Below are 27,026 nucleotides of genomic sequence, written 5' to 3'. Positions count from 1 at the left end.
ACGGTGCCATGCGCTGGCGCTAACCCAACTCTAATCCCTGACCCACAAGCTTCTCCGCCGTCTTCACACACCCCTGCCGCGAGCATCCACCACTTTGCTCTTAGGCGCAGCGTTCCCCCCAGCCACAGCTGGCTACATTCTCCTTCCGACACCCATGACTTCCCCAGCCCTCACAACAACTGAGAGCCTTCCAGCAGACGCGGGCCGCTCGGGCCCCTTCGACAACCCGCCGGAAGACGTCTCTGAGTTTGGTGAGGAAAACTCAGAAACCAATGACGTCGGCGACGATCAGGCACCGAAACAGCAACCCCAGAAGCGACGACGAGTGACGCGTGCCTGCGACGAATGCCGGCGCAAGAAGATCAAATGCGACGGCAAGCAGCCGTGCACCCATTGCACTGTCTATAGCTATGGTATGTCCTGTGTGCACACTGAATTGTGTGAGAGAATGCAAGCTAACAGCGTACAGAATGGTAAATGTCCTCCCCCAATGGATTCGCTACTGTACACAGAATTGACCCCCCTCTAGCACTTATGACCAGCCCTCAAACCGCCGCCGCAATGCGACTCCCCAGTACATTGAGGCTCTCGAAAGCCAACTCAAGCGCGCAAAGGCGCTACTGCACGTAGTGCTGCCAACCGTGGATTTGAATGACCCCGCCATAGACGCCCACCTCCAAAATGGCTTGTTGCCACAGCTGCCCCAAGCAGCTGCGCGGCCTCCCGTGATGCCTGTAGACCCCCGGATCGCGCAACACCAGGCACCGGCCCATAACGAAGAACAGCCGGATTCGCACCTGGAAGCCATGGTGAAGGCGACGGGCCAGCTTGATCTCGACGAAGAGGGCAAATGGGACTACCAGGGCCACTCTTCAGGACTCAGCTTTATGAGGGGTCTGCGGCAATTTGATGACATGTTCCAAATCCCTTCGGACGAGTCGCCGTCCCTCCGGCACCAATCCATGTCCTACGAACCGCCTTCTCCTGGTTCCCTTTCCATTGCTGGATCCACTACAGCATCTTCCAACGTGCCCTTACCCAGCCAGGAAAATGCACGCCTTCTCTGTGACAGTGCCATCATCCAGTACAGCGCCATGCTGCGCGTCGTCCATCTCCCCACTTTCTACAAGCAAATGAGCCGTCTCTACGAAGTCGCTCCCGAGAACTACGGCAGTGCCGAGACTACCTTTCTTCCTCTATTCTACTCCGTTTTAGCTCTGGGCAAACTCTATTCCGAAAACGACACTGGGGTCGATGTAGCAAGCTACGACATCCTTACCGACGAGGGGTATGCAGCAAAGTCCCCCCTGCGAGCTTCAACCATGCTAATGCGGCCCAGACTCAAGTATTTCAAAGCTTCGCGCCAGCTCTTGGACATTACCGACTGCAGGGATCTGACTTCACTTCAAGCCATCATTTTCATGATCCAGTTCTTGCAATCGTCAGCCAAGCTCAGCACCTGCTATGCCTACATCGGGGTCGCTCTGCGCTCAGCACTGCGCATGGGCTTGCACCGGTCATTCAACGTCAAGTTCAATCCCATCGAGGCAGAAACACGCAAACGCATATTTTGGGTGATTCGAAGGATGGACACATATGTTGGGGCCATGCTTGGTTTACCGCGATTTCTGGACGATGAGGACATTGATCAGGAGTGGCCGGTTGAGGTCGATGACGAGTACATTACGGAGACGGAGATTCTGCCCATGCCCAATGGAAGCATTTCTGTCATGGCGGCCTTCAATGCCCATACGCGTCTCGTCCAAATCTTGAACAAGATCTGCAAGTACGTGTACCCTATTAAGGGCACGCAATCAGGCGCCAAGAACTCCGTGACTTATTCTGTGGGCTACTCCAAGATTCGCGAAATCGAACAGGATCTGGCAAGATGGCTCGACGAGCTGCCTGTTGCGCTCAGGCCGGGCGGTGACGCCCCTCCGATCATCAGGAGGTAAGCTGGCTATCTAACGTAATTATTACAGCTACTGACACACACTTAGGGTGCAACAACTTCTCCGTATGGCATTCGGACACGCCCAACTTTTACTCTATCGGCCATTCCTACACTACGTTTCGCAATCGTACAACGTGAACACTGTGGACCAGAGGGCCTTTGCTTGCGCTTCTGCCTGCGTTAACGTCTCACGCAACATCATTCATATTTCCACGGAGATGCGAAACCGCGGTCAATTGGCTGGAGCATACTGGTTCTCCATGTATACGACCTTCTTCGCTATTGTATCAATTTTGTATTTCGTGTTGGAGAACCCACAAAGTCCCACCAGCTTTGAATTGCTACGGGATGCAGTGGAGGGGAAGGACGTATTGGCATATTTCGCGAAGAGGAGCCTAGCCGCTGATAGGTGCAGCACAGCGCTAAAGGTAAGCACAGCACTAGGTTTCTTTGATTAACAGCACTAACAATGTTTCGCAGGGCATGTTTGAACGTCTCCCGGAATCAATCAGGCATGGTGGAGAGATCATTGCATCGCGGAAGCGCCGACAAGGAAGCTCGCCGCACTCTCTTGGTACCCGCCCTACCTTCTTTGGTCAGAGCGATGCCGCCGCGCCCCGACGTGCGAGTACCTATCCCGATAGCATTCCCAACGTCAAGACTGCTGGCCAAACCCAGCCATTCGAGTCTGCCGGCCCTGAATTTGGTAGCATTGGCTTGGGTTCTTCTTATCCCACACACTCGGTCTCCAACCCCAATCTATTCGACGGTGTTCCAGGCCTTACACCCACATCCTCCAACGATAGCCTACCGAGTTTCGGTTTGGCTCCTATTCATGATTCGCAGCAGGCATCATCAGCCTTTGGTCCAACAAGCTTAGGCAACCCTTTGGCAGACCCGTCAGGTCTTAACGTCCCGATCGCAGACATCTCAACAATGATGTTTCCGTCTGCCGACCCGCTTGCCTACCCCAACCAGCCCATGACTGCTTTTGAAAACAAGCATCCGCAAACTTTCGACCGCAGTACTGGCACACCGGTGAGCGGTCACCCTCCTCAACTCTCGACCAGTATGGAAATGAAAGGACACCCTGCCATGTTTGCTCCCACTAGCACGCCCAATTCGCAAGCTCGACCCATGGATAGTGAGGCACAGATCTTTACTTCCATGCCCATGTATTTCATGCAGGGCAACCAGCAATATCGTGGATATCCACCTCAACAGGGTATGCCGATGCAAACATCCAGCAACATGCCTTTTGATGAGTTGATGCATCAAGAAGACTGGTCGCAGTCTTTTATGGACCCTGCGATGAACATAAATGATGGGAGGTCATCGCTGAACAATCCCCAATTTGGCCAGAATGGCTGGCGTTAGTATGTCGACCCACACAGACGCAGTCCACTGGACGTGATCTCTACGCGTTCATATTTGCTTTCTGCTTTATTACAAAGCATCACGAGTCCAGTCTATCGATGTGCATCAGCTTCGACTATGAGCGGCCTCCTCGCATACGCCCTCCTTCCCACACAACGATTACGGCCGATCTTTCCTTAGTACACTGAGCGTTTTTTTCCGGCGTTTGCGAGTCTACCAAAAGCATTATACCCCATTGTCAACCGGCTGGCACCGATGAGCTAAGCGTTTTCCAACGGTATGCGTAGGGTGAGGACAGAGCCTCACTGACGTAGTTGTGACTTGCCAGTCCACTACGATCGCGACCTGTCCAATGCATTTCAGCATTGATTTTTATTGCTTTGAAGACTTCGGCTTCGATTTGGCGTTCTAGATGCTAGACTTTTTGAGTGTGACGGACCTCGCGGCTGCGAGTGTATGTTGAGCATTCCACGAGAATGCTCATGAAGGGCGGAAGAAGTGCGTTGAAGGACAACACTCGTTTTATTCGAGCCGGTAACAGATAACGCCGTAAATTAGCAAATTGACTGAAGGCGATACCTAGGTATCGCGCATAGCTTACAAGAACTCAAGTGCAATGCACGTTGCTGGAAACAGTCTGGGGATCAGCACCAGAAGCTGATTGATGAAGTCTATCTTGACCTAGCTAAGTGAACGGTAAGCCGATGTCAGAGCTAGGCCAGCCATTTGCACGACAGGTGAAAGAAAACTTATGGTCTTAAAACGGAGTCTGGGTGGAGACTAGCACAGACACCCAGTCACTACAGTAGCCCGGCGGAGCGGGGTAGATCCCATGCAGACTTCCAAGGCCGTGCCTAGACCTCCACCTTCGGCGCCGAAGCCGCCAAGTGCAGCTCAACGTGGGCCAAGCGCTAGCACCCACCATTGAGAAAACGGCAAGTAGTGTGGATTAGTGTTTACCGACAATTGGGGTCTTGGTTACCAAGCGGTTTCCAAGCGGTCTTCTGTGTCCCAAGAAATGGTATCTAGCGACCTTCTTAACCAGGTCATCGGGGCTGACGGACTAGATCTTTTGTACCTTGGCTAAGAGTTGGCTAAGAGATTAACAGGTTTTGTCGGATATCGTAGTGAGTACTGTTGCAGCACCAAGGAGGGTATCGGCTCGTGGGTTACCGGAAGGACCATGGGAAATTGTATATGTAGGCGTGGTGACGCTGAGCATGTGAGATACCGGGAACCTCACGCACCATTGGGCTGACGGAGAATCGCTATCATGGTTCACGTATCTTCGTTGTCCGTTCTTGGCTCTGCCTTGGTTGGATTGAGTAATGCGGCTGCCTTGGGTACTGCGGAGGAGTATGCCGATGGTACTGTGCATGCGAGGATTATGGGCATGAAGATTGTAAGGCTTCCTGGTTTCGTTGCATGTTGCCTCATGCTTATACTAACTCCAACAGGCGCAATGGGATGCTGAGATTGCCTCGGGAGAGATGGATAGCACTCGCTACCCTGAATTAGGTCACACTCCATGTGAAAACGGCTTCGCTGCTGCAATTCCTGGGGACTTCAACAATACGTTCAGGTGCCATAACGTCAGTTGTCTCAAATTCCAAGTGCCCATCAGCTCGCTAATGTACGTAGATCGACCTCTATCATTTCCTCCCACATTCCTTGCTTGGTAGCTCTGATGGTCAGGGTTCTTCTTCCTGGGGCTGGACATCGGAGGATGGACGCGAGTTTGTAGCGATCGGCCAGTTCGACGGCACCGCCTTTGCAGAGATCAGCAGCGAAGGAAAGCTCATATATCTTGGTCGCCTGCCTCCTTTTGACCCTATTGGATCCCGCTGGCGCGAGATTCGCGTGATGAGGGACTACGCTGTCATTGGTAGTGAGGCCATCAACCACGGCGTTCAGATCTTCGACATGAAGAAGTTGTTGGACCTCGACGGAAGCGAGCCGATGAACTTTACTCAAGACGATTTGACTGGCCACTGGGGTCTGACTGACGACTGGAACGCTCTCCCGGTTGGCCGAACCCACAATATCGTTGTCAATGAAGAGCTCAACTACGCCGTAGCAGTCGGATCTGTTGGCGGTAACGAGACGATCCGCGTCCGTGGCGACTTGCCATGCCGCGGAGGCCTCATCTTCATCGACATGAGCGACCCTGAAAACCCGACTAGCCCAGGCTGTGCCTCTGCAGATGGCTACGTCCACGATGCCGAATGCATCGTCTACCGCGGGCCAGACACTAAGTACTACGGCCGCGACATTTGCTACGGTTACAACGAAGACACGCTGACCATCTACGACGTAACTGACAAAGCCGGCAACACCACCAACATCATCTCCCGCACCACATACCCTGGAGCAGAGTATGTTCACCAAGGTGTCGTTAACAACGCAACCTGGCAAGAATACATCTTCCTCGACGATGAATTCGACGAGCGCGACGCCAAAGTCGGGCCCATGACACAGGGTCTGCCTACCACCCACATCTTCGACATTCGAGACCTAGAGAACCCTTTCTACTCTGGCAACTACGAAGGAAAGCGCCGCAGCATCGACCACAACCAATACGTTGTTGGCGACTACCTCTACCAATCGAACTACGGAAACGGCCTCAACGTCTTGGATATCCACACCATTACGCAGGATCCTAGCGGCGACGGCATCTGCGAAGCCGGATTCTTCGACATCTACCCCGAGGATGACGAGAACGAAGGTGGCGGCACAGTCGCTTTCCTCGGCTCCTGGTCCAGCTATGCGAACTTCAAGAGTGGATTCATCTTCGTGCACACTATCGAGCGTGGTAGTTTCGTCGTCAAGATGACGAGCAAAGAGTGTGCGAAGCCGGCCGTTTGCGAAGTAGACTCTTGTCTTACATCGATGCGCACAGCAAACGTGGAGGGAAGACTTCAGGCTTCACAAGAGTTCTGCGGCAACTTTACACAGAGGCTAATTGATGATGTTCGTGCTGTGCCGGAGTTTGCGCAGGAGGCTTGTGCGGGTGAGCAAGTGGTTGCGCAGGTCAGCAGTGCGTGTGCTTGCTTGCCTACACTTGCTGTGCCTGAGTTGCCAAGGACGACGACTAGGGGCCCAGTGCCTACGGTGCTGCCGCCGAGGGTCTAGATAGTGGTAGCAATGTTAAGGGCCTGACGTATGATGACAACATCGGGCTGAGATAGAGCTCCCCACGAGAATGGACAAGATGAGATGCGTTTTCACAACAAAGATCATGTTGTACTCGCCGCACCTGAACATAGTCGTCATTAAGTATTAGTTGCTACTAGGATCGAACATGTAAGGTGACACAACGATAACATTGTATGCTAATTGCTGAGCAGCGTAGCTGCTATGATGAATAAATATTTACTGAAAAAGAAAGATGTACAAGAGAAAATAGGAAAGGCCACAGGCCGATCCAAAACTACTTCATGGTGCTCCAAGGCATTGCACTCGTCTCATTCTGGAAGTTAGCAAGAAGCACCGGCGGGGATGTTGAGGCAGCTAGTGCTCTTCTGTCCGCCAGTGACGCTGTTACCGGTCCAGGTCCAGTTGGAGCAGCTGCCCTTACCGCAGAGAATGTAGATATCAGTACCCTTAGCAGCAACGGTACCCTTGACGTTCTCGATGGTGAGGCCAGTGATCGGGACACCGGTGGTAGGCTTCCCAGTAGGAGAGCCGTTCTGGTAGTCTTGCTGGATGACGATGCCGTATTTGTTAATGTTCTTGAGGGTAATGTTCTTGTATGTGACGCCAGAGACAGCACCAGTAGCACCAGAGACGGTCTTGATGCGGACACCGTTATCGGAGTTGATGATGGTGGAGTCGGAGATGATGACATTCTTGACGGTGTTGTCGCTGCGGCCACCTACAGAGCCAATGGAGATACCGTGTCCGCCAGAGCAGGTACCGCCGGTGAAGTGGATGTCGGTACCGGAGTTGACAGCCAGGCAGTCGTCCTGGTTCTTGATGTTGGCGTTGGTGATGTATACACCAGTGGAGCTGCCAACATCGAAAGCATCGGTGTTGTGACCGCCGTTGGTGATGTCACCAGCAGTGTTGTCGATGGTGATTTTATCGAGGGTGAGGTCCTGCGCGCCGTTGACAGAGAAGCCCTGTACAGGGGTGTTCTTGACGTTGAGTCCGGTAATGGAAGATGAGATCATGGAATGGGCGTAGAAGAACTTGTCAAGTCAGTTGTAGCTCAACAGAAGATCTATTTTGACTTACCTTGGGCTTCGTCTTGCCGCCGTTGGTTCCCTTGCCATCCCACCACTTAGCACCATTTCCGTCAATGACATGGCCAGCAGCGCCGATGACTTTGATGTTAGTTCCCGAGACAGAGATGAGAGGACCCTCCCACTCCTTGTAGCCGAAGGTGGTCGTGCCCTGGAAGGTGACAGTGGTGCCTGTCTTGAGCTTTGTCAAGTCAAGGGTAGTTCCTGCCGGAACAGTCATACCCTGTATGACAATGGCAGTACAAGAACCCTTGTTCTTAATAGCTGTAGCAGCATCAGAGAATGTGCAGCTTGCACGGGTGTCAAGACTAGAAGGAGCAGCGGAGACGAGCGCGCCAGCACCGAGAAGGAGAGAGGTGAGTGTAAAAGCGACCATGGTGAATGTAGCCTGAAAAAGGTGATGATCGAAGGGAATGTAAGGCTGATGTGCAAGGAATGAATGAATGAGTGGCTTGTTGGATGCTGTAGAGAGGTGCTGCCATGAAGGCTTTATACCAGTGCTTCATCGACGGTGGTACGTATTGATAAGTGGAGCCATCGGAGGATTCACACGAGTCGTCGACAAGCTCAAATCCCTTGAGCTTGTCATTGCTGGGCAAGGCTTGTCATCGCAGAAGGTCTAGGGTCTGTGAGAAATGAGGGCAACAAGCGGATGGCTCTTGCGCCGGTGTTCTCGCTGCTTGTAACAGGTGGATCCTCGGTAGAGGCTACTCCGCTTTGTATAAATGAAACAAGATCTGGCCTTGATCGCATTGTCTAGTTGTTGGTGGGCGATCTATGTGACAATTCTCCGTCAAACTAATTGTCGTCCTCGTGACTTCGGGCGTACTCTCATTGCGACTAAGCATGCAGTCTCCTCACAACTGAGGCTTCTACAGCACGCGGGTTTTCTGAACTACTATGAAGTGTTCGTGTCTTGCCGTGCTAGCTCAATGGTGAAACGAAACAACTGGTCCAGACGCGTGGCGCCGCTGTCTCGTGGCGCAATCGGTCAGACGCCATTGCGGATACGGTAAGCACGTTCACGCCGCAGGCCGCCGATTGATGGAATGTCACCAGCCACACAGTAAAACGTCCGTAGGATTGGAGCGATATGCAGAATTGACGGAGAATTGTTAGAGTGAAAGGGTAGCTGCATGACTATTGGAGGGGTTTCCAGAAACGAATCTAGGTTAGCGCCCGACTAGCGTCCGGTCACCGAAAGTAACTGGAGCGACGTCCCGCACCCGCATGAACCCTTTTCCATCCCATCGCCATCTCTCGGGGCGCGCATTCGAGCACTGTTGCATCGAGCTGTATCGTTTCTACGTTCAACATGATTGTGAACTTCGCACAACACCCATCGCAGCACAAATTTTACTCCCAAGCACACGGGCCCGCGAACCAGGCGGACACGGGAAGCAATTAGGTATAGCCTCAAATCTCGGATCTACCCCCTAGCCTTCTCACCGCTCTAGACACTACGAGTAATCATCGTCGCATCTATGCTCACGGCCGCCGGACGAAGAAACCATCTTGTGGCAAGCCCTCTACTAAAAGACTCCAGGCCACCCAGTTTCGCAACAACATAGTCGCTATCCAACGCACCTCTTTTACCATACCTCGAGCACCTGCTATAGCCATGTCCTCATCAGTGATCATGAACGGTCCTGGTTCTAGCTTCACCAAGTAACATACTAGCCAGTCGGCGCACCAAAAGAGATACAGACAGCGCGTTCGATAGACCTGCAGATCCATCTCTTCGATCCATGTTTCCGCCACAGTCTGCACCTCCTTGAGCCCATCGATGGCGTTACCGAAAGCACAAGCCAAGGCAGCCATCGACGGAAGTGGACATGCGTCGTGTATGAAACCGATGCCGATGAGTTCCAGGTAGCGCTGCTCCAGCATCTTCGCACAATTGCGCAAATTCGCGGTCGAAATCAGATCTCTAGTTGTATACGCAGGATCTACAAGAGCTGTTGCGTAGTGTGCTACGCGGGTTGATATCAGGTCTTCGCGTAAGTCTCGGATGAACTTCCGTGCCCACTCCATGTTCCCTTCCATAGGGGACAGTGGGAAAAGGCTGGCCCCAAGAGGTAGATGAACGTCGCGGCGTGCTTTCAGAACGACCTTGTCTAGGAACCTGGCTGCTGTGAAATAATTGCCCTCTAGATATACGTCGCTTTCCATCCTCTTGACATCCAGTGGCAGATGAGCCAAATTGTCCTTCTTGTATGTGTCAAATCGCTCTTCCTGTAGATGCTGCCCATTTTTGAGAGGAGCAGGCGCTGGCGGTACGTCGAACATGTCGAGCTTGGTAAGGATGGCGTCCAGTGAGCCGCTGTCGAAAAGGAGGTCATGGAAGTGGTTGGCATACCTTTCGATGGGAAAGTTGGTCACCAGTTCTGTTAGTGTTGGCTTCCCATGAGTCTTGCCACTTGCTTCCCCGTTCAGAAGGCGGATGTCTTCGTCCGAGATGGTATTCAGATGGACATCCAAGTTCCTGCTCTTGCGTATCACATCTGGAGCATCGCACTCGTAGTACAACGCCGCATGTCCGCAGTCGTAGAGGATAGTAACTGGTGAGTTGACTTCAGCCTGCTCTTGGGCTGTCAGCACTACCAGCGGTCGGGGCGTGGCATCGCCTGTCAGAAACACGCTGTGTTTCCCCGAGGGACCGGATGCTTTGTCATTGCGCATTTCCCATACTACCGTTATTCGCAGATTGTCGAAAAAGTCACCTTCATCGCCCTCAGAATGGAAGCTTGGTATGTCGCGTGCGGCGTCGGTCGGGAGCCTCCACTCATTTTGGTGTCCAGTAAAGGCTGCGTTGATGGGACCGCCTAGTCTGAAGGCAAGGAGCGCAACGACGAGAGGGTGTAACATATCTTCTCGGACAGGCTCTGATATAGAGAATTCGAATGGGCTAGATGGCAGCCCAGGCGACGAGCACCCACTCGCAATAACCTGCTCCTCGATCGGCGAAGCTACGACCTCCTTATCCTCTTTGTCGCCAAACGTGAATGCGACAACCCTGGACCTATCCAGTGTCTGCGCCAGAGTGCTGAACTTCTCGACCAGCTTTACAGCGGCATCGCGCTGATTAAAGCCTTCCGTCTGCACACACGCTGCAAGGAGTGCATTTAGCAAATTGCGCCGATATTCAATTCTTTTAGCACACGCTCGGGCATCTTGAGGCCTTTCTTGCAGTACTTGGGTATGATGGCGGCATGCAACTCTATTTGTCACGAGGCGCCCCACGAGGTTGGCAGGTACATGGAGAGCGACGTTGGAGTGGTCCATGCTGAGCCCTGAATCCACTAGTAACCTGGAGTAGACCGTGAAAGCACCCAGCGGAAGGATGGTTGAACCACTGGTGGTTGTGGCGATTGTTGTGGTGATATCGAGATAAGCTCGCCTGAAGAGTGCGATTGCCGTGAAACCGTAATGTGCGTGTAGCGCCAAGCTACAGCAACAGTGAGTCCTCAGGGCGCAGGTAATGTTTCCTTGTCCAGCTCTTTCACCTGTTTAGCCTCACCTACTGGAAGCTAACAAGCGGTTTGAGACCATCAAGCACATCGTCAATGTCTCACCCCACGGTCAAACGCCTCTCAAGTCTTAGTACCACGCGCATCCGCTACTCACGACGTCTCGTTTGCAGTCTATCAGCTTCGGGGCAAGAATCGTCGCCTCGCGATACGGTCGAGCCGCGCTCGTTCAGGCTGTGTCCATTATATCCTTGACCATCAAGCTTGCAGTATGTATCCTCCAGACCGATAAACTTCGGATATGAAGACTGACTGTGAAAGGGAATCAGATACGCACCTTCACATTCGGTGGTATGAAAAACTGGTTCATCGCACCGATTCAAGCTGAACGAGATGTCGACATGATGACTGTGCCATCTTTCCAATGATAGCGCCGCGCGGTGACAACTCAATGAGTATGGCCTTGCCTGAGCAATAGGCTGAGGTGTCACTAAACAGGTAGGGAAAATGTATTCAGTGTGAGCTTTTCGTCAAACTCATCTTTCTGACGTCAGTTTATGACACACTCGATCTCCTGCAACAGCGTATTGGCATGAGCTCAGCATGGCCAGAGATGTTGAATGTGGCGCCCAGTAACCAGTGTGAATGTAACATTTGTTTACACGTCTCGTTCGCAGCCTCGGTGACCAGACGTTGGGTGTATACATAGAGAGCCAAAAGGACCCGGTTGTTGTTCTGGCGCTCCCGAAATGGCACTGTCTACTAGTCCACTGTGACCGCTCATGGTTTCGGAAACATCGACGCTAGCGACCAGGTTCGTCAGGGCTCGAGCGCGAAGATGAGAAATCGAAGTAAGCACAAATGACTCATGACAGATTGGGCATGCGCTGACGTTGGGGATTTAGGCGCGCGATACAGAAAGTCATTGTATTGCAAAGAGAGCGTCTGTAGTTGAGTGGATCAACATCTCGCCACCATGATGATTTAAGATGCTTCATACTGACTGATAAGGCATCGTGGTAGAATTTGGGCAGGAATCGGCGTGGGCGCTACTTTGAAGGCGACGCCAACGCCTGCACTCGGGCAGTCTATTTGAACGAACCGGGCCGTTGGATCTGACAGCAATCTGGTACCGATATTTCTTCCGCGACAGGTTGAACGAGCACGTCTCGATGTTTGCCATCGTCGCAACCAAGGCGGGGTGGAACAGTCGATAATGTAAGCATCGAAATGAAGCCGGAAGATCGACCGCGAGTCGAGACAAGGGTGAATTCGCATCAAAGCCAAGCGATCGGGTTTACATTACGCCGCCGACAAAGCCAACCCAAATCTCTCAGCAAGTTAAACGTCAAGCAAGTCGACGGGGAGGCCTAACGGCGACGAGAATTGAGTTGTCGGGCTAAGCAACATAGATTGCGCATTGCGCATTCGCATCTGACGTCCGTCACCAACGTCAGCCCTATTCTATTCATGCGCCGTGACGGAAAACTCCGGTCGAGGTATCATCTTGGATCAGGGGAGCAATCGGATGAGGCGGGCGCCATTGTCAAGATCAAGGGTCACTCTAGACGAAACGAAGAAGCCCAAGAAGGCCCGACTTACGCAGACTAGCAAATAAACTCAGCGCTTGGACTGGGTTAAATTACCCACACCCCATGAACATGATCGCTTCGGTCCGTATACTCTGGAGAGCGCTGCGAAACCTGGCTTGGAGAGCGTTGGCATGAACAGCGAAAGAGAGTTGTTCGCCGTTTCGAGTCCACGCCACGGCCAAATGTTAAGCTTTGGGGCTTGGACACCGACGTAGGCCGACGAAAGACCACTAAGTAGGGCAGTGCCAATATGTGAGGTATGTAAGGACTGCATCCTCGTGAGTGTTACTACATCCACCACTCGCACATCCTGCAAGCTTCCCTTCATCCTCTTTTTGACATTTTTGGCTACCCGCCGTCCTCTCTTTCAACATGCGTTTCTCGAACGCCGCCGCTCTCTTCTCTTTGGCCTCTGTAGGCTCGGCTGCCCCAGCCGTTCATGCGCACAAGCACGCACACGCACGTGATCTAGGCTATGGTGGTGGTTATGGTGGTGGTCAGTACCAGGCTGGTATCTTCTACGTCAACTGGGCCATCTACGCGCGAAAGCACATGGTCACCGATCTCCCAGCCGACAAGCTGACCAAGGTCAACTACGGTTTCGCGAACGTGAACAACCAAACTGGCGAAGTCATCCTTACCGACGAGTGGGCTGATACTCAGTTCCCCTACCCCGGAGATGTGGCTACCAACGGTACCCAGCTGCTTGGTAACTTCAACCAGCTTTACAAGCTCAAGCAGCAGAACCGCAACCTGAAGGTCATCCTCTCAGTCGGTGGCTGGAGCTTCAGGGCGAACTTCAAGCCTGCTCTTGCCACTGCTGAGGGCAGACAGAAGTTCTGCGACAGTTCCATCCAACTGATTGCCGACTTGGGTATTGATGGCCTTGACATCGACTGGGAGTACCCAGAAGACGAGACTGATGGTGACAACTTTGTTGACACTCTCATGCGCTGCCGCCAGGTATGAATCATGTCCTCAAGATTCGAGGATTCCCAGAACTAACGCCCTGTTAGACTTTCGATGCTTACTCCGCAGTGAATGCCGCCGGCTACCACTTCGACCTTGGCGTTTCCGCCCCAGCTGGTCCCGAACGTTTCGTCGTTATGCCCATTGCCAAGATGGATCCCTACGTTGACAACTGGAACCTGATGGCCTTTGACTACCAAGGCCCCGGCTTCTCCAACTTCACTGGCCACCTCAGCAACGTGTACCCCAGCTCCACCAACCCCAAGTCCACGAACGGCTGGAACAGCAAGACAAAGTCTTTCGTCCCTTTCAACACCAAGCAGGCTATCGATTACTACAAGATGAACATTGCTTCCCCCGCCAAGATCCAGCTCGGTATGCCCCTCTACGGTCGCGGATTCGCCAACGTCGTCGATATGAGCAAGGATCAACGCGGCCTCGGCCAGAAGTTCAACGGATCTACCGCAGGAACCTGGGAGCCCGGTACGCTTGACTACAAGGTTCTGCCTGTGAACGGCAGCAAGGTGTACACCGACAAGGAGACTCTGGCCAGCTGGAGCTGGGACCCTATTGCTAAGGAGCTGGTCACCTTCGACACACCCAAGGTCGCCTCCTGGAAGGCTGACTACTTGATGGATGAGGGTCTCGGTGGTGCTTGGTGGTGGGAGTCATCTGGTGACTTCCCGGCCACCAGCGACAAGAGCATCGTTTCTACCGTTGTCAAGAAGCTCGGTGGCCCCGAAAACTTCGTCCAGAACATGAACAACTTGTACTACCCCAAGTCCAAGTACTACAACATCCGCCCATCGGCCAACTCTACTTTGAGCCTTTTCTAGATAGTTGGTTGTAAGTGTCTCTGGCGCAGTAATGCGATCAGCTAGTCCATCTCTGGGTGGGCAACTTCTTTTCTCGAGAACATTATTTTAGAACCCCTTTTACTTGCAATATTGCCGCAGGGCCTAGATGCAATATACGCACGTGATGCAAATTCACGAGAAGCTCGTTCATCGAGTTAATAGACGTTTGACTTGATCATGTTTGCCTTGTCTCCAATTTATTGACCTTGTAGTACTGTTGAAACATGTCCTACGTCGGAGGAGTCTTCGGGCTGGAGCATTGTTATTGCCGTGTAAGTCAACCTCATAGTTCGATGCACAAGAAATGGAGTTCACCGCTGTTAGAGCGCGCAGTCGAAGTCTGGTATGCAGACAGAAAGCAGTCGTGGTGATGCGTTATCCCCGCCAAACTAGCCCAGGAGGCCACGCGGAAAGGATGCGGCTGCAGTCGGACCCACTTCCAAAGTAAGACCGGCTTGTACAACCCCACCAACATGAATGCCATCATATCACGACATTCCAATCAGCTCTGGAGCCTCTGCAAGCCATCTGGAGCTAACAACATCCGGATCTGCTTGCGTGCGACACGATCGGTGAACAGCATGTCTCAGCCCGCTCGACCGCGGCGGTTCGCACCACTGGATCCCGCGAAAAAGAAGGAAGGGGACACTAGACCACTGTTAAAGGGCATCGTGTTTGATGTCGACGGCACCTTATGTAAGTGTTCTGATATCGTGCACAATTCTGTGTTCATGTACTGAATGACTTAGGTCTGCCTCAGAACTACATGTTCGCGGAGATGCGATCAGCCCTGGGTATTGAGAAGCCGACGGACATCCTGGACCACATCTATTCATTACCCGAGGGCGAGCAAGAAGAAGCACAAGAGAAGATCCGGGACATTGAGCGCACCGCAATGAAGTCGCAACAGCCGCAGGCCGGGCTCGTGGAGCTCATGGAATATCTGGATTCCCGCGGCGTCAAGAAGGGCATCTGCACACGCAACTTCGACGCACCCGTCACTCATCTTTTGACTACCTTTCTGCCAACGTCAAAATTCAGCCCTGTCGTGACGCGAGAGTTCAGACCACCCAAGCCCGACCCGGCAGGTATTCTGCACATTGCGAAGGACTGGATGCACGAAGACGGAGGAAAGAGTCTGATCATGGTCGGCGATTCGATCGACGACATGACGGCTGGTTACCGTGCGGGAGCTGCGACGGTGCTGCTAGTCAACGACGTCAACAAGCACCTTGCGGAGCATCAGCACACGGATCTCGTCGTTCAGCGGCTCGATGATCTCATCGGGATTCTTGAGAGCGGGTTCGAGGGACGCGGAGAAGCTAGCGAAGAGAAGTAGATGGAAAGGGCAGGTTGAGGATGCTGTTCGTAAAAGCTGATGTACGATACGATACGTATTAACGAAGTCTATTATCATGCGTCTCGAGACATCGTGCCCGTACAGCGCACTGCTTTGGTGGTTACTGGAGCAACTTGGTCGCAGTGGTTGGATCAGGGCTGCGTTTGCGTGCAGGCCGAGGTGAAGCACAGACCGCCCGCTTGAGCCCCACGCCCCATGTCGTTGCCTGTCAGCTGTGCCGAGCCGCCGCCAATGCCCTAAAGCTCTCACAAGCAATTTTGCGCTGCACACTATCCGAGACAGGAGCATTGAGACCATGAACAAGCCCACGCTTCCTTTGTCCCTGTATCCAGATCCTGTAAGCATGAGTCCAGGTTCGTCCTGCTACAAGGAGCACAGATCCGCGCAGCATGCATCCCTTTATTGCATACCAATAGCCGGCCGGTTCATGCATGCGGTGCGCTGATCGCCAGGCTAACTACAGCGTAAATGAGGCCGATCCGTACCGCGGAGTGCACAGCGATGGCCATCCCCACAGCTGTAGGGAGCGGAACGGACTGCTGGCTATATTGTGAGACAACCGGGAGAGGTAAAGAGGAAGGTGCTTCAGAACCATGTTACCCAAACACAGGCCGGCGTCATCAGTCATCACTCCAATCAAGAGCCGATCACGTTGATCCCTGAATCTACCTGCACCATGTACATGAAACATCTGGACACGATAGGTCACCCAGGTGACTACGTTGGGTGTCTAAATCTCCACGTCTTGGCAGCCCAGTATATGTCTGCTCTCGCCGTGGTTATCATCGCAGTTTCCAACCCATCCGTCGCTTTCGTTTGCTGCCAAGCAACCAGGGTCGAGCATACACCTCCTTCTGTCCTGCCACTTCTAGTTCTACACGATCAACGTCGCCGGCTAGCATGAGGTACACCACCGCCGCCTTCACAGGCCTATTGGCCATTTCTAGTGTCAGCGCAAGGTCAACTTCTCGTACTTCTCACATTGAGGGCAACGAAGTCGTCGAGCGTCTGAATACTGTACCTGAGGGATGGAGCGAGATCGGTGTTCCAGCGCCCGAGCGCAAGCTCCATTTCCGCATTGCAGTACGCTCAGTAAGTAATTGCGACAGCAGATCAGGAAGGCCTTTATGGTTGCAAGTTGGAGACCCGAATACTGATTATCACAGGCAAACCCAGACCTATTTGAGAGGACGCTCATGGAGGTATCAACTCCAAGCCACCCTCGCTACGGCCAGTACCTCAAGCGAGACGAATTGAAGGATCTCATCAAGCCGAGAGCCGACTCAACTGCAAGTGTGCTCAACTGGCTCGAGCAATCCGGCGTCGAGCCTCGAGACATCCAGAATGATGGCGAATGGATCAACTTTCTCGCTCCTGTGAAGCGCGCAGAGCAGATGATGGGCACCACGTTCAAGACGTACCAGAGCCAGGCGCGCTCTAGTGTCAAGAGGACCCGCTCGTTGGGCTACTCTGTCCCCGTGGAAGTTCGCAGCCATATCGATATGATCCAACCCACTACTCGCTTCGGTCAAATGCGCGCCGAAGATAGCCAAGTCCTCACACAGGAGTTCGCGCCTTTCTCGAAGCTTGCAGCTGTTAATGCCACGTGCAACACAAGGATCACGCCCGATTGCCTCGCAGACCTATACAACTTCCAGAGCTACGACGTCAGCGATCAGGCCAACGTAACGATCGGAGTGAGCGGATTCCTTGAGCAATATGCTCGTTTCAACGATCTCGACCTGTTCACACAAAGGTTTTCTCCGAGTCTCGCTGGTAAAAGCTTTGAAGTACAGTCTGTCAACGATGGACCATTTCCCCAGAACTCATCGGCCAATAGCGTCGAGGCCAACCTCGATATCCAGTACACAGCTGGCCTGGTGAACATTCCAACCACTTTTTACACTGTTCCAGGTCGAGGTCTGTTGGTTCCCGATCTTGACCAGCCCGATGAGAACGACAACAACAACGAGCCTTATTTGGATTTCTTCACTTACCTAATTGGCCTGGAGGACGAAGAGCTGCCCGAAGTACTAACGACTTCGTACGGTGAGACGGAGCAAAGCGTCCCTGCTGAGTACGCCAAGAAGGTCTGCGATATGATCGGTCAGCTCGGTACTCGTGGCGTCTCAGTCATCTTCTGTAAGTATCCCTGTAGAAGAGAAGAAAGAAAGAAAGAGAATAAGAGGGATATCTAAGCTTGGAGGGAGCAATGCCCCCAGACATCATCAGCCGCGACATGTGGGGGTATTGTCGCCTCCAAGACTAGTTCCCATGGAAGCCTTTCATACTTCTCGATACAAACCTAAGTGCTAACAATACCCAGCCAGCGGTGATACTGGTCCAGGCTCTGCTTGCCAGACCAACGACGGCAAGAACACCACCCGTCTCCAGCCAATCTTCCCCGCCTCGTGCCCCTACGTCACTTCCGTAGGTGGTACTCGCGGAGTAGAGCCTGAGCGTGCTGTTGAGTTCTCTTCGGGCGGCTTCTCTGATCTGTGGCCCCGCCCAGCGTACCAAGAGAAAGCAGTTTCCGACTATCTCGGCAAGCTCGGATCTCAATGGGAAGGCCTTTACAACCCCAATGGCCGTGGATTCCCTGATGTCGCCGCTCAGGGACTAGGTTTCCAGGTGAGTTATACCCCATGTGCGAACTGTATGTGAGACAAATACTGACTTCGTACACCCATCTCTAGGTGGTTGACAAGGGTCGATTGTCGTCCGTTGGAGGAACCAGTGCCTCAGCGCCCGTCTTCGCTTCGGTCGTTGCGCTCCTTAACAACGCTCGTATGGCGGCTGGAATGCCTTCCCTCGGATTCTTGAACCCTTGGATCTACGAGCAGGGCTACAAGGGCCTGAACGACATTGTCGATGGAGGCTCTCGTGGTTGCACTGGTCGTTCCATCTACTCTGGGCTTCCCACTGCACTTGTGCCTTACGCTTCCTGGAATGCAACGGAGGGTTGGGATCCTGTGACCGGTTATGGTACACCCGATTTCGAGCAGCTGGTTCGCCTTGTAACTGCGCCGCAGTAGGGTCGGCGCCGCGTTCGTCGTGGTGATCTATGTGAAGAGGCCTAGGCTCCGTAGCTTCCTAGCTTCTGGACTGTATAAGACTTTGTGGCATTCTTAGAGCTGACCAAGAGGCAAGCCTTACCTAGATATCTCACCAAAAACAACCTAGAAGTCTACATTACCTTCAGATTTGAGTGAACTATCGTCTTTGAACCTATTTATACTGCAGGCACCTGTTCAGTGCGTCCTTGCATGGAATGGCATCAGGTTTGAGGCTGGTGACGAACATGATTTCTGCATGCAGCGTTGTGATTCTCTACAGCCGCGGCTTCTCCGGAAGCGACCACCCACTCACTTAAGGCACGGAAGCCGCCACCCCATTCAAGGGGAAAACTAGATAACTACGTCTACAAAGGATGACTTTAGAAAACACTAATAACGCTACATCACTTTAAAATTCTACAAAAGTGCATTTCAAAACTAATGTAGGCTACAAGGCACCTGTTGGGGCTTTCACTTGAATGGTCGCACCTGGAGAAGCCGCGGCTAGCACCCCGATCAGCCACTTGAGGCGCGGAAGCCACAACCGATGGTTGCTGACACTCTCACAAACTTTGAATCCACCTCAAGCCATAGCCCTACAAACATTTTTCCAGGAGCCGTTGCTTCAGACGCTCCAGACGAGATCCAAACAGCCCGTATAGTCGATTGACAACATAGTATTCGTCACAGCGATGCGCCACAGCATCGATTTTCACGAGCTTCCCCATCTGGTTAGAGTGCACAAGACTTATCTGTGCCGAAGCATGACAAGCATCCGCCATGGTGCTTGATCCTTCGACACCTGTACGGGAGCGATTTTCTCGAAGGCGAAATTCAGCCAATAACGCAGCTCGACGATCCTCTCCATCAGTACCTGACGACGCGCACTGAGCCTACCGTGGCCCCGGATCACGGCCAGAGATAAGAGTTGGTGTCCAACAAGCCCCGAAGAGATAGTTCCCCGTCCACTATCAAGAAATACGAAGTGGGCCTGCCAGTGCTTGAAGGCAGTGGCGGCGTCTTTGGCGGGCCTTGGAGAAGCTTTGCGCCGTTAGCTTCGGTCCGCCAGTGTGGTCATATGTCTAGTCGCGTGCATTCCCCGCCTCTATCGCGGTCGTACCTGGGAAACAATACCAGCATCATGAGCACTTGCAGCAATGTCGACAATCATCGCGATGAGTTCGAGCGTCAGCTAAATCAATCTGCGAATGGGCGCGTACAAGTACATTAGGGAATAATGCGACTCACGAGCAGGCTCAAGCGTTGGAATGATTTTCGGTGTGCTTCGGGGGTAAGCAACAATATGCGACGCAACTTTACGCCTGCCTAATCAGGTAAAGAGCTAGAGCTATGTTCGCCATGAGCTATCTATGTTTGTGCAGGTACAGGAAGATGTAGGCCGCGTCGCGTGCGTGGTAGACCCGAAGTGACGTCGTTCTGGCGCTCCATGCCTTTACTTCAAGAATGCTGGGCTGCCCACTCGGTTCCCTTTTCTTCACGGCCATTGATAGTCACAGCACGAGCTTGACTAACGAACAACCCCGGCACTGCGATCGCGAAGCACGTCAAGATGCAGCTTCTTTCACTCCTCGCTGTTGGTGGCCTCACAGCAAGCGTTTCCGCACGAAGCGCTCGCTCTGTCGGCAAGAAGACGGAACTTCCTCGTCCTCGTCTGACTGTCCCCGAGACCAGTCTTCGCCCTCACAAGCGTCAGACTACTCAGATCATCACCACTGAGGCGTCCAAGGGTATGGTAAACGTTTACTCTTACGTACTACTAGCTAACAACTCTCAGCATTCGCTGTGAACGGGACTGCGGGTGCGATCCCAGATGTCGACTTTGACATTGGCGAGTCCTACGCCGGCCTTCTGCCCATCAGCGACGCCGCCAACGAGACCTCTGAACTTTACTTCTGGTTCTTCCCGTCCGAGAACCCAGACGCGGATGACGAGATCACCATTTGGCTGAACGGTATGAGCATTTACACGCCCATCTCCGAATCCATCTAATACATTTCATAGGTGGCCCAGGTTGCTCTTCTCTAGAAGGATTTCTCCAAGAGAATGGTCCCATCTCCTGGCAGTACGGCAGCGGTCCCGCAGCCGTCTACAACCCCTGGAACTGGGCTAACCTGACCAACATGGTTTGGGTTGAACAGCCCGTAGGCACTGGATTTACCCAAGGAAACGCCACCGCCACCTCCCAGGAAGAGACTGCTGAGGAGTTTCTCGGCTTCTTCAAGAACTTTGTCGACACGTTCGGTCTGCAGAACCGCAAGGTGTACATCACTGGCGAGTCGTACGCCGGACGCTACGTCCCTTACATCGCCGATGCCATGTTGAGCAAGAACGACTCCTGCTACTACGACGTCAAGGGCATTATGTTTTATGACCCCAGTGTAGCCGATGACGTCCTGCTCGAGGATATCCCAGCCGTTCCCTTCGTCGACCAATGGGCTGGTCTCTTCAACTTCAACCAGACCTTCATGGACGACATCCACAACCGCTCCGAGGCCTGTGGCTACACCGAGTACATGGAGAAGTACCTTACTTTCCCTCCTCCTGGCAAGCTCCCGTACCCCGAGAAGGACTCCAAGACCGAAGGCTGTGGGCTGTGGGAAGACATCTACAACGCCGTCTTCTACACCAACCCTTGCTTCGACGTCTACGCCATCGCCACCACTTGCCCTCTTCTCTGGGACGTTCTCGGTTTCCCCGGTTCTTTCGACTACCTCCCTCCCAACACCGAGATCTACTTCAACCGCACCGAAGTCCAGGCCGCCATCAACGCGCCCATCCAGCCCTGGGCTGAGTGCTCCAACGGCGTTCTCGACACCGACACCTCTCCCCAGTCTTCCTGGGAAGTCATCCCCCGTGTCATCGATGCCCTAGACCGCACCGTCATCGCCCACGGCGAACTCGACTACATCCTGCTCTACAACGGTACCCTCATGGCTATTCAGAACATGACTTGGGGCGGCATGCAAGGTTTCCAGAACCCACCTGTCGATGACTTCTACGTTCCTTACCACGACGACTTGAGCCTTACCAGTTTGAGCGCAAAGGGCCTCATGGGCAAGACCATCACCGAGAGGAAGTTGACGTACGTCCAGCAGGCTCTGAGTGGACACATGGTCCCGCAGTACCAGCCTAGCAGCGCGTACCGCCAGCTTGAGTTCTTGCTTGGACGTATTGAGAGCTTGACCAGCCGGGAGCCTTTCACCACGTTGCCCAAGGCCTCGCAGAGCAACGAGACTAGCATTGTTTCCAGGGATCTGGGAGCCATGGGTGGAGACTTCAAGAAGTGGTTCTAGACTTCTACTATGCGCCTTTGATGGTATAACGCAATGAATTTGATTGTATAATTTAACACATGAAGCATATGTGATGTATGCGTAGATTGATCGTTCTACTGTGATGTCGAAACAACATTAACCGGCAACGTTCTCAGCCACCCTTTGCCCATCTTTACCCAACACCCCTTCTTGTCTCTCTGCCCTCTCCTCCGGCACCTCGGCAAAGATCTTGGTAATAGCCTCAATCGTCGTATTCCCTCCACTAAAGACGACGCCAATATTCCAGCCTTTATCCCCAGCCTCCCTCTCAACCATCTTCCTAAAGTCCTCGTTGTACAGTATAGTCGCCAGACCCACAACCGCGCTCGGCTCGACAAAACACTTCATCCTTTCCAACACCAGCTTCATCGCATCTTTGATGTTCTGCTCTGTGACGGCGTAGAGACTATGCACGTAATCCTTGTTCGAAATAACACCCCATGTATGATCGCCGAGGGGTGTACGCAGACCGTCCGCGATAGTCAGGGTCTTGACGCTTGTAACGCGTTCGCCCGCTTCGATACCCCTCCTCGCGTCATCGCCGCCCTGGAAACTGGGTTCTGCGCCGAAGACGCGTACCCCAGTGCCGTGGAGAGCGACTGCGATGCCACTCAGCATGCCGCCGCCACCACAGGGCGCGATGACTGCGTCGAGCTCCTCGCCGCTTCCCAGAAGCTTGCTGACTTGATCCTGTATCTCCAGCGCCATGGTGCCCTGGCCGAGTATGATGTGGGGATGGTCGTAGGGAGGGATCAGGGTAGCGCCTGTGTCCTTGATTACGTCTGCGACGACGGCTTCGCGTTCGGTGCTCGTGGAGCCGGAAAAGTGGATGTTTGCGTCCTGGGACCGTGTGCCGGCTATCTTGGAGGGCGTGGATATAGAGGGCATGACGATGTGTGCAGGGATGGAGAAGGTTCTTGCGGCGAGCGCGAGGGCTTGCGCATGGTTTCCTGTTGACGTTAGTTCTGCCCGTCTTATATGGTCTCAAGTAGACGTACCGCTACTGTGTGTGACTACTCCCTTCCTCTGTACTTCTTCCAATCCCTCCTGTTCGATCAATCGCGTGACGGCATGGAAAGCGCCGCGTACTTTGAAGGCGCCGATGCGCTGGAAGTTTTCGCACTTGAAGAAGAGCTTTACCTTGGGCTTAGCGGGCTCTTGACCTTCCCATTGTGTTCCTCGGAGTGCTTCCGGAGCTTGAGGCTTGTTGGCCAGAGTGTTTAGGGTGGTGTTGGTCAAGACGGGTGTGTCGTGGATGTGCGGCTTGATGAGGGCGTGGGCGGCTTCGACCGAGGCGCGCGTCAGGGAGGCATGCGGGGCTGAGGAGGACATGGTTGCCATTGAAGAGAGCAATGGTGATCTGAATGCATCCTGAATAAGACTGTTCAAGATGTGAGTCAATAGAGGACCCGGGTACAATGGTGGGGAAGATAGCGCGCGGAGGAAGGTAAGGCAGACCGCGGGGGAAGCTCCGCTCGGGTCGCGCGCCTTCTGGTCCAACACGCAACGGATACATTTCCGTACCTCTCAACACCTTCTCTGTACACCTTGACACGCATGACACCACAATAGCAGCTCGCCCATGTACAGTGGTTATGTGAAATTCACTTTACCCGAAATTCGCTTTCTCAAGGCTGAGACGCCAGACAAGCACTCACCGAGTCGCTTTTACCACCCACACGTCTGCAATATTTACCGTTGGCGGTTCCAATGTTTCCATCAAACAGAACTGACATGGCATTCATGCCGGCCAGTTTCTCCCTTCAGACTGATCCGTCCACGGTCACCTCTGTTGTATACCTTATTCGACACCATGATGGGACCCACTTGCAAACCACGGTTCCATCCCTCCATTTCCCACAGTTATGTGACTTCGAATCATGCGATACTAATAAAACGAAGACATTGTCCCTTTGAATTGATCTCTCATCTGACACCCCAACAGTCTGTTACTTCTTGTATCGTAATAAAGGTCGGTACACAGCAACCACACATCCAGAAAAGATGAATAGCTAACTCGACCCCCCACTCAGACAGCTGGTTGAACTGTTCAGAGGACTGAAAATGGTCGAGGTCGATTCCCACTCATCCCACACCACTCTCCGTGCATTGGAATCACCACCCTCGACCTTACCAACGGATAACGCGCCATCGGCAGCTTCCAAAGACTTCTCAAGCCGGACCATCTCCTCAACCCAGTCTGAAGAGTTGACTTCTCCATCGACTACAAATCTGCACCTCCCTAATGAGCTCATCATCCAAATCCTCCATCACGCCCTCCATCTCCGCGGCTCATCTGTGCCACCACTACCCGTGACCGCCGATCGATTTCAGAGCCATGTATCCCGCAACGGTCGCTTGGCTAGGTATCTGGTTATATCCAAGTCACTCTATCCCCTCATTCTAGAGGCTTTCTACCGCGAGAACGAGTTTCGATGCGCCCCAAGCGGGAAAAGGCTGTATGGGTACAAGGAATGTAGACCAAGGGAAAGTCCTATCTTTCTGCCCCCGCCACATGCCAGACGCCATATTCGACGACTGGAGTTCATTATCTCTTTAGACTTCTTTCGTCACGATTTTACTTCTGCAAACCAGTGGCACACACTCGTCGGGCTTTGCTCTGGAAGGACCGGATTTACCGGAGTCGAATTCTTGCGCTTGGTGGTAAAAGAAGCTCCGGGAATACACCGTAATGACAAAATTAAGCTGAATCGACTAAGGACTGAGAAATTTGCGATAAGAGCGGAGAAAGAGGTGGTCATGGAAGGTTGGAGAGAGGCACAGCCATTTATCAAGGTGAAAGCTGAGGTCGTGAAATGGGAATAACAGTACGTCATTGACCGAAGTTAGGAGGTTCGTGATACAGCAGAGGTGGTTTGAGTTAGAGGATGTAGAATTAGTGGCTAGAGAAGTGGTACATGTAATGAAGGGGCCGCGCAAACCATGGGACTAGAGGTCTCCCTTATATTATTAGCAATCATACGGAAATTTACAAGTAAGCCAGGAGTCCTTCAACATACTATCAGATATCAATCGTACAACTAATAATTGAGCCTGAAGCCATACGTAGCATTGGAAATCATCGCATCGAAACACGCCACAGTAGCCAAGAGGTACTCGAGGTAATCGCAAGCAAGATTCACGATACAGAAAAGTATGTTAGAGGAGACAAGGGATCTTATTCTGCACGATACTATGGCAATGACCAAGCCAGGAGACGGCAACCCCCCGCAAACTACCACAAACAATGCATTCAAGTTGCCTAGTATCCACTCCTGATGGCCATCCTCAGCTCAAAGAAATGAAGCGGGCCACGAATGTTGTCACCCTCGACGGTGATCTTGGTCTCCTCCAGAGCGAACACACAGAAGCGAGCCGCAGTGTAGACGGCAACCGCCGCCTCTTCGTTGGGGTTGCCAAACTGTGGATCGATGTGAAGCTCGATGGTCTTCAGATTTTGCATGGTGTCCAGGTCGGAGAGCAGCCGCAAAGTGCGTGCGCTACGGCAGTGCTGGAAGAGCTCGGCGGTGTTGCGGAAGTACTTCCTGGTGGTGAGGGTGCGGTCGGGCAGCACAATGGGCGCTCCTGCATAGCCGTCGGTCAGGACCAGCTGCACCCGGATATGGCGGAGGGAGGGGAGGAGGTGGATAGAGGGCATGAGCGGCGCTCGGAATGATGTTCGTGAGGTGAAGTGGAAGTAGTTGTTCTCGTAGAATACTTCGAGGGCGACGGCCTGGAACTGCCGGGAGACGATGCAGAGCTTGTGGAGCATGCACTTGTGCAGCATGGCGAAGCGTGTGGCGTTGATTGGCCTGCCCCGAGGCGAGACCGTGGAGAAGATGAGGATGTTCATGAGGATCATTTTGAGGATCTCGTTGGGGAGAACAACGCTTCGACGAGGGGCGGGCGTCACCATTATGATCGTGCTTGGAGAAGACATCGTACTTTTAGCCGATGTAAGTGGAGGTGACGAGCGAGCGTGTTGTGCTTCGAGGTGTGTGAGGAGATTTGAAAGTGCTTGGAAAAAGAAGCGTGGAGGCGACTTCGTGCTGGAGAAGTGAGAAACTTCCAGGCTAGGGGAATTGAAGGGAGGCAGGGGGACGCCAGTTTATATAGACAGAGGGTGAGCCTCTAGCGTCTCCTCCAGAAGAACGTTATGCCGCTGAAGAAGAGCGAGGAAGTCTGAAGCTTCCCAATTCTGTAGGGTGGGACCATGAAGTCTGCGATGAAAAGAAGCCCCTGTCCTCTTGTATGGCTTCTGATTCGTTCCAGGGCTGTCCATTTTGTGTCCTTCACCGTGCCAGTAGCCTTCATATGTGGCTAGACGTCTTCTTAGGACTCCTATTGGCGGCAGAAAGGCTACCGAAGACATACTGCTAGTATGAATTTGACCTTGGCAGTGAAAGAACCACTGGTGTCACCTCCTTCAGCGAGGATGGAAGAAGAACGAATCGAGGATGTCTAGGACTAGATCTAAAAGGGGTAGGTGGCTTCCTTGGGTATCCGTACGAGACCGGCGAATTAAGACACTTAGACGAAGGCGTGGCTCCGTTGGTACCAAGTGAAAGAGTGAGGGCTACTATGGTCGAAGGCTGAAGAAATCGCTGAGGTAGAGGATAATTCCAAAGATGAAAAGATAACTCCCAGACGGCTGCACATGTCGATAAAGCTGTGCCATCCTGCAAGACGAGCTCAAGGAGCCTTCGATGCCTTCATTGTTGCTTTGTTTGTAGTGGAAGCGCCATGAAGCTGTCCAGAGCCAGTTATGGCGTTCGTTTCCTGGGTTATTCTTTGCGTTGCGCAGCTGGCTGT

General features: G+C 53.0%; 11 protein-coding genes across 11 annotated transcripts; 7 read left to right on the top strand and 4 right to left on the bottom strand.

Moving 5' to 3' along the window:
* Positions 1-154: 154 nt before the first annotated feature.
* On the top strand, positions 155-3,331 carry BKA58DRAFT_437712 (transcriptional activator Mut3p; the record flags this gene model as incomplete). Its single annotated transcript, XM_046173515.1, has 5 exons — positions 155-384; positions 530-1,288; positions 1,340-1,951; positions 2,001-2,382; positions 2,435-3,331. The coding sequence occupies 5 exons, from the start codon at positions 155-157 to the stop codon at positions 3,329-3,331; spliced, it is 2,880 nt and encodes a 959-aa protein (XP_046027722.1).
* Positions 3,332-4,474: 1,143 nt separating this feature from the next.
* Positions 4,475-6,564, top strand: BKA58DRAFT_128008 (uncharacterized protein). The gene is made up of 3 exons (XM_046164326.1): positions 4,475-4,733; positions 4,789-4,923; positions 4,973-6,564. The coding sequence occupies exons 1-3, from the start codon at positions 4,605-4,607 to the stop codon at positions 6,461-6,463; spliced, it is 1,755 nt and encodes a 584-aa protein (XP_046027721.1). The 5' UTR covers positions 4,475-4,604; the 3' UTR covers positions 6,464-6,564.
* Position 6,565: 1 nt separating this feature from the next.
* BKA58DRAFT_128019 (polygalacturonase) lies at positions 6,566-8,125 on the bottom strand. Its single transcript, XM_046164327.1, has 2 exons — positions 7,568-8,125; positions 6,566-7,521 (listed from the first exon to the last, which is right to left on the bottom strand). The coding sequence occupies exons 1-2, from the start codon at positions 7,949-7,951 to the stop codon at positions 6,808-6,810; spliced, it is 1,098 nt and encodes a 365-aa protein (XP_046027720.1). The 5' UTR covers positions 7,952-8,125; the 3' UTR covers positions 6,566-6,807.
* A 938-nt stretch (positions 8,126-9,063) lies between these two features.
* Positions 9,064-10,860, bottom strand: BKA58DRAFT_311445 (uncharacterized protein; the record flags this gene model as incomplete). The annotated part of the gene is made up of 1 exon (XM_046167331.1): positions 9,064-10,860. The coding sequence occupies one exon, from the start codon at positions 10,858-10,860 to the stop codon at positions 9,064-9,066; it is 1,797 nt and encodes a 598-aa protein (XP_046027719.1).
* A 2,149-nt stretch (positions 10,861-13,009) lies between these two features.
* Positions 13,010-14,442, top strand: BKA58DRAFT_437708 (glycoside hydrolase superfamily; the record flags this gene model as incomplete). Its single annotated transcript, XM_046173514.1, has 2 exons — positions 13,010-13,600; positions 13,654-14,442. 2 exons carry the CDS (start codon positions 13,010-13,012, stop codon positions 14,440-14,442), a joined length of 1,380 nt encoding a protein of 459 aa, XP_046027718.1.
* Positions 14,443-14,543: 101 nt separating this feature from the next.
* Positions 14,544-15,988, top strand: BKA58DRAFT_127822 (HAD-like domain-containing protein). The gene is made up of 2 exons (XM_046164325.1): positions 14,544-15,159; positions 15,213-15,988. The coding sequence occupies exons 1-2, from the start codon at positions 14,937-14,939 to the stop codon at positions 15,800-15,802; spliced, it is 813 nt and encodes a 270-aa protein (XP_046027717.1). The 5' UTR covers positions 14,544-14,936; the 3' UTR covers positions 15,803-15,988.
* A 631-nt stretch (positions 15,989-16,619) lies between these two features.
* On the top strand, positions 16,620-19,108 carry BKA58DRAFT_127614 (peptidase S8/S53 domain-containing protein). The gene is made up of 4 exons (XM_046164321.1): positions 16,620-16,915; positions 16,990-17,965; positions 18,150-18,454; positions 18,520-19,108. Exons 1-4 carry the CDS (start codon positions 16,724-16,726, stop codon positions 18,856-18,858), a joined length of 1,812 nt encoding a protein of 603 aa, XP_046027716.1. The 5' UTR covers positions 16,620-16,723; the 3' UTR covers positions 18,859-19,108.
* Positions 19,109-20,449: 1,341 nt separating this feature from the next.
* BKA58DRAFT_437705 (Alpha/Beta hydrolase protein) lies at positions 20,450-22,193 on the top strand (the record flags this gene model as incomplete). The annotated part of the gene is made up of 3 exons (XM_046173513.1): positions 20,450-20,627; positions 20,675-20,851; positions 20,902-22,193. The coding sequence occupies 3 exons, from the start codon at positions 20,450-20,452 to the stop codon at positions 22,191-22,193; spliced, it is 1,647 nt and encodes a 548-aa protein (XP_046027715.1).
* On the bottom strand, positions 22,169-23,649 carry BKA58DRAFT_380383 (pyridoxal-phosphate dependent enzyme-domain-containing protein). The gene is made up of 2 exons (XM_046169901.1): positions 23,213-23,649; positions 22,169-23,164 (listed from the first exon to the last, which is right to left on the bottom strand). Exons 1-2 carry the CDS (start codon positions 23,553-23,555, stop codon positions 22,311-22,313), a joined length of 1,197 nt encoding a protein of 398 aa, XP_046027714.1. The 5' UTR covers positions 23,556-23,649; the 3' UTR covers positions 22,169-22,310.
* Positions 23,650-23,743: 94 nt separating this feature from the next.
* On the top strand, positions 23,744-25,291 carry BKA58DRAFT_127553 (uncharacterized protein). The gene is made up of 3 exons (XM_046164320.1): positions 23,744-24,186; positions 24,252-25,209; positions 25,275-25,291. The coding sequence occupies exons 1-2, from the start codon at positions 23,797-23,799 to the stop codon at positions 25,038-25,040; spliced, it is 1,179 nt and encodes a 392-aa protein (XP_046027713.1). The 5' UTR covers positions 23,744-23,796; the 3' UTR covers positions 25,041-25,209; positions 25,275-25,291.
* A 185-nt stretch (positions 25,292-25,476) lies between these two features.
* Positions 25,477-26,130, bottom strand: BKA58DRAFT_437703 (uncharacterized protein; the record flags this gene model as incomplete). The annotated part of the gene is made up of 1 exon (XM_046173512.1): positions 25,477-26,130. The coding sequence occupies one exon, from the start codon at positions 26,128-26,130 to the stop codon at positions 25,477-25,479; it is 654 nt and encodes a 217-aa protein (XP_046027712.1).
* Between the last annotated feature and the right edge of the window lie 896 nt (positions 26,131-27,026).

This window comes from Alternaria rosae, assembly GCF_020736505.1.
Source record: "Alternaria rosae strain MPI-PUGE-AT-0040 chromosome Unknown BKA58scaffold_3, whole genome shotgun sequence".
Classification (NCBI taxonomy): domain Eukaryota; kingdom Fungi; phylum Ascomycota; class Dothideomycetes; order Pleosporales; family Pleosporaceae; genus Alternaria; species Alternaria rosae.
Note: the sequence above shows the minus strand (reverse complement) of the source record. Positions and strands in the feature narration are given on the sequence as shown.

What these genes read in the sequence shown, in the direction of transcription:
- BKA58DRAFT_127822 (XM_046164325.1), top strand. Translation starts at nt 14,937, where the DNA reads ATGAATGCCATCATATCACGACATTCCAATCAGCTCTGGAGCCTCTGC. An exon ending in TGATGTCGACGGCACCTTAT is followed by an intron (nt 15,160 to 15,212) that starts GTAAGTGTTCTG and finishes TGAATGACTTAG; the next exon opens with GTCTGCCTCAGAACTACATG.
- BKA58DRAFT_128019 (XM_046164327.1), bottom strand. Translation starts at nt 7,951, where the DNA reads ATGGTCGCTTTTACACTCACCTCTCTCCTTCTCGGTGCTGGCGCGCTC. An exon ending in GCGGCAAGACGAAGCCCAAG is followed by an intron (nt 7,522 to 7,567) that starts GTAAGTCAAAAT and finishes TGACTTGACAAG; the next exon opens with TTCTTCTACGCCCATTCCAT.
- BKA58DRAFT_128008 (XM_046164326.1), top strand. Translation starts at nt 4,605, where the DNA reads ATGGTTCACGTATCTTCGTTGTCCGTTCTTGGCTCTGCCTTGGTTGGA. An exon ending in GGATTATGGGCATGAAGATT is followed by an intron (nt 4,734 to 4,788) that starts GTAAGGCTTCCT and finishes TAACTCCAACAG; the next exon opens with GCGCAATGGGATGCTGAGAT. An exon ending in ATACGTTCAGGTGCCATAAC is followed by an intron (nt 4,924 to 4,972) that starts GTCAGTTGTCTC and finishes TAATGTACGTAG; the next exon opens with ATCGACCTCTATCATTTCCT.
- BKA58DRAFT_127553 (XM_046164320.1), top strand. Translation starts at nt 23,797, where the DNA reads ATGTACAGTGGTTATGTGAAATTCACTTTACCCGAAATTCGCTTTCTC. An exon ending in CTTCTTGTATCGTAATAAAG is followed by an intron (nt 24,187 to 24,251) that starts GTCGGTACACAG and finishes CCACTCAGACAG; the next exon opens with CTGGTTGAACTGTTCAGAGG.
- BKA58DRAFT_127614 (XM_046164321.1), top strand. Translation starts at nt 16,724, where the DNA reads ATGAGGTACACCACCGCCGCCTTCACAGGCCTATTGGCCATTTCTAGT. An exon ending in TCCGCATTGCAGTACGCTCA is followed by an intron (nt 16,916 to 16,989) that starts GTAAGTAATTGC and finishes TGATTATCACAG; the next exon opens with GCAAACCCAGACCTATTTGA. An exon ending in TGGCGTCTCAGTCATCTTCT is followed by an intron (nt 17,966 to 18,149) that starts GTAAGTATCCCT and finishes AACAATACCCAG; the next exon opens with CCAGCGGTGATACTGGTCCA.
- BKA58DRAFT_380383 (XM_046169901.1), bottom strand. Translation starts at nt 23,555, where the DNA reads ATGGCAACCATGTCCTCCTCAGCCCCGCATGCCTCCCTGACGCGCGCC. An exon ending in AGTAGTCACACACAGTAGCG is followed by an intron (nt 23,165 to 23,212) that starts GTACGTCTACTT and finishes TAACGTCAACAG; the next exon opens with GAAACCATGCGCAAGCCCTC.